This window comes from Phaethon lepturus, unplaced genomic scaffold (assembly GCF_000687285.1).
Source record: "Phaethon lepturus isolate BGI_N335 unplaced genomic scaffold, ASM68728v1 scaffold40685, whole genome shotgun sequence".
NCBI lineage: Eukaryota > Metazoa > Chordata > Aves > Phaethontiformes > Phaethontidae > Phaethon > Phaethon lepturus.
This window is the reverse complement of record NW_010541940.1, coordinates 3,882-7,171: the sequence shown is the minus strand read 5'-3', so window position 1 is coordinate 7,171 and position 3,290 is coordinate 3,882. Positions and strand designations below refer to the sequence as shown.

Sequence of the window (3,290 nt, the reverse complement as noted above, 5' to 3'; positions counted from 1 at the left end):
GGGGCCACAAAAAAAAAACCAAGCCAAGTGCTCTGAAAACCACCCAAAAATTACCAATTCCAGGCTTTTTTTTCCTTCAAATTGTTTGACCAAACAGCAGCTGCCGCGTGTTAGCAAGTGAAGAGGGGACGGGGAAAGCGAGCCGGGCTCGTGGTCCGATCCACATCTCCCATCAAAATCGGCCATCGCCAGAGTAAATTAATTACAAACGATGCTCTAAAGCGCCCCCGTCCCATCGCTGGAATTATTTCTGGTAAGAAAAATCCTAAAATAAATAAAAATAAGTTGTCGCCACGTGGATGGGTGTTGCTCGGAAGAAGCGCCATCAGTTTAGACCAGGTAAGGATTGAACCATCGCAGTGTAAAATCAAATGGAAATTAAACCCAGCGGCTGCCGGGATCGAGCTCAATTAATCCAATTTTCTTAATTATTTTGCAGGCTGAAGACTTGAAAAATTAGTTTAACCCTAAATCTTTGGTGCTGCCACCAAAACGGAGGGTTTTGGTCTTAGAGTGGGAGCGCCCCACCGGACGCAGATGGGCAAGAGCAAGCAAGAGCCGGGACACAATTGCGTGGTGACGAGCTACAAGCTCATTAGTCTAATGACTCGTTATTTAACAATAACTGTAAGAAACAGCAATTGATGATGGAAAGAAACAGACGGTCGGGCTCCGGCAAGCCAGCAAGAAGTCAGTGTGCTCTTCAAGATGTTCCTTAATTCCTTACGGGGGGACATACCCAGCCTCATTCTGGGCTAAAACTACCAGAAACGGTTAAAAATTATGCAGTTAATTAATGACGGCATCTAGGAAACGAGGTGCCGCTTGCTTTTACACTGCTACTGAGTCCAGCAGCTCCTCTCGTCCTCGATTCGGAGATCGGGAAAGAGAATGAAAGCCCTCGCAGCCGAGCGTTAAGGTCTTTCACCCCGACGTCAGCAGAATTGGCATTTCCAGCGATTTTTTTTTTTTTAATTATTTTTTGAAAAGCAGAAGGGATTCGCATTCCTTTCTGCGCGCTGAAGCGTTTCACCCCCTCCTTCCTCCGTCCATCCAAACAATCTGTGATTGATGGAGACGGCGTCTTTTCGGGAGAATGAATTTCACCCCACCGCGCAGGAATCCGGCCGGGTGGTCACTCACTCTTCACTTAATATATTTTTTTTGCTTTTTTTTTTACATCTTATTTACAACTTTAAATTCCGACCCCAAGCTCCGGCCGTGGATTTAATTGCCAAAATACGGCCCGAGAGGGGTTTTTTTAGCTTCTCCGCAGAGAGCTTTTAGCTTCTCCTTAGGGATGGCACAACGTTAAAGCCCGACAGAGCCTTTCGCTCCGTAACCGCTAGATTTACTGATTTGTGGAATCTTTAAACAATTAAATCGCGTCGAAGGCCGACATTTGACATCACCTTGATGATTCGGGGGCTTGGCCAACAGCTTTGCCTCGACTGAGTGCAGACCGCAACCCCTCTTCAAGGAAGGGACCCCCCCCGCCCCGAAACCCAAAAACTCCCGACCGAGACACTTGGGAATTCAACCGTCGCTGTTTCGCCCCGTCCGGTACAACAAACATTTATAACGGCACAGTGTCTCTTTTTCTACCGGTCAGCACAGTCCTACGGTTCGGTCTGTCGCTAAAGGTGAAGTCGATACGGGCAAGCGGCGATGTAATCCGGCAGCGAGCGCTGCCCGTTTCCTCTTGGCTTCGTAGGGTGGTTGGTTGGGTTTTTTTTTTCTCCCCAGGCTGAGGGAATAGCCAGAGGTCCACGGGGAGCGGCGCCGAGGATAAACGCTCACGTCCCGTTTGCGCGACGGGCTCTGCGAGAGGGAAAACAACACATCGCTTGTCAGCGCCCCGGCTGGGGAAGGCGCGTGGAATCAAACTTGCAAGTTTCGGCTGTAATTTAAGAGCCGCTTGGAAAAAAAAAACCCAAAAACACACACCAAAACACCCCAAAAAGAAGAATAATCCATTTCTCAACGTCTTTACCTTGAGTCCGTCTTCATGTCAAGATTTCCTGCCTGCCCGAATCCGATATAGATCCGCCCACTCTCTCTGCGTGGTGTTTCTCCATCACTTGCAGGACGTCCTCCAAAATGGACGGCCCCAAATCCACGTGGAGGGAGAGGAGGGAGCCGGCGTGGGAGAGGAAGGGTGGCTCGGCGTTGCCCCTCTCCTCGGCAAAGCCGTTCGTTGGGGCGGCGAAACGCGAGGCGCAGGGATGCGGCAGCGGGGCGGCGTTCCTGCCCTCGTCATCCTCTCCGGCTTCCCGGCCTCGCGCCGGCGGAGCTTTGTCATCGAGGTGCAACCGCGGCGGTTTCGGTGGAGCTTGCGCCGAGGGCAGCGTCAATGCCTGCGGCCCCCCGATGACGGGTAAGGAAATGGCGTTTTTGAGGAGGGGAGATGAAGTCTCCAAAGACGGCTGCTCGTGGCCGGAGATGGTGGCCGTCCTGGAAAACTCGAACGGCGCCGCGTCGGGGCTGTCCTTGTCGGAGTCAAGGCTGCCTGCGGTCCTGGGGAGGAGGTGAAACTTGCCCTGGAGGAAGGAGATGTCCCCAAACATGTCGCTTTCCCCGCCGCTACCGATGTGAATCGTGTGCCTGAAGTCCCCCAGGGGCGGGCTGATCATGTCGGAGGAGAGGATGTCGCGGAGCTTCTCTTTCTTCCCCTTCCTGCTGCCCCTCTTCAGGTAGATCGGCACCTTGGTGGACATCGTGCCGAGGAGCAAAAGCTCTTCCGCGCCAACTCAAGAGATGGTCGTCTTTCTAGAGCTCAGCAACGCCGGCTTTAAAAATATTCTGCAAAATAAAAAAAAAAGGAAAAAAAGAAATGCTTAAAAGCAAGTCGTAACACGTAGGACGGAGATCCTCAACCTCGACACGTCCCAGGAAATTAATTCCAGACGCTCTCGGTTTCTCTATCTAAAGTTCGTTGGCTGCGTTATTGATAACAGAACAACTCAGGTAATTAAATCCAGGCGCTCGGGGCCTCTCCTCAAGATTTGTTTTGAGTGGGAGAAAAAAAAAAAAAAGAAATCAGGAACAGGGTTAGAGCTGGAAATCCAAGATTTGCGTTTTTGTAGAGGGAGTTGGGGTCCGGAGTTAAAGGTTGGGAGAGCACAGCATTGGAAAGCAGCTTTTCTAGCCCAAAAGAGGAGATGTTGTCATTTCAGTTCCCTCTCCCCTTGGCCAGGCGGAATCCAGCCCCACCCAGCAACAAGCTAAAATGAAAAATAATAGAGATTAAGGCAGGAGAGGGAAGGAAATTGGGTTTTTTCCCCCTGTTT

At 51.0% G+C, this 3,290-nt stretch overlaps 1 protein-coding gene across 1 annotated transcript; it reads right to left on the bottom strand.

Annotated features, from left to right (window-relative positions):
- Window positions 1–2,006: 2,006 nt before the first annotated feature.
- CDC42EP2 (CDC42 effector protein (Rho GTPase binding) 2) lies at window positions 2,007–2,720 on the bottom strand. Its single transcript, XM_010287884.1, has one exon. It carries the CDS (start codon window positions 2,715–2,717, stop codon window positions 2,007–2,009), a length of 711 nt encoding a protein of 236 aa, XP_010286186.1. The 5' UTR covers window positions 2,718–2,720.
- Window positions 2,721–3,290: the final 570 nt, after the last annotated feature.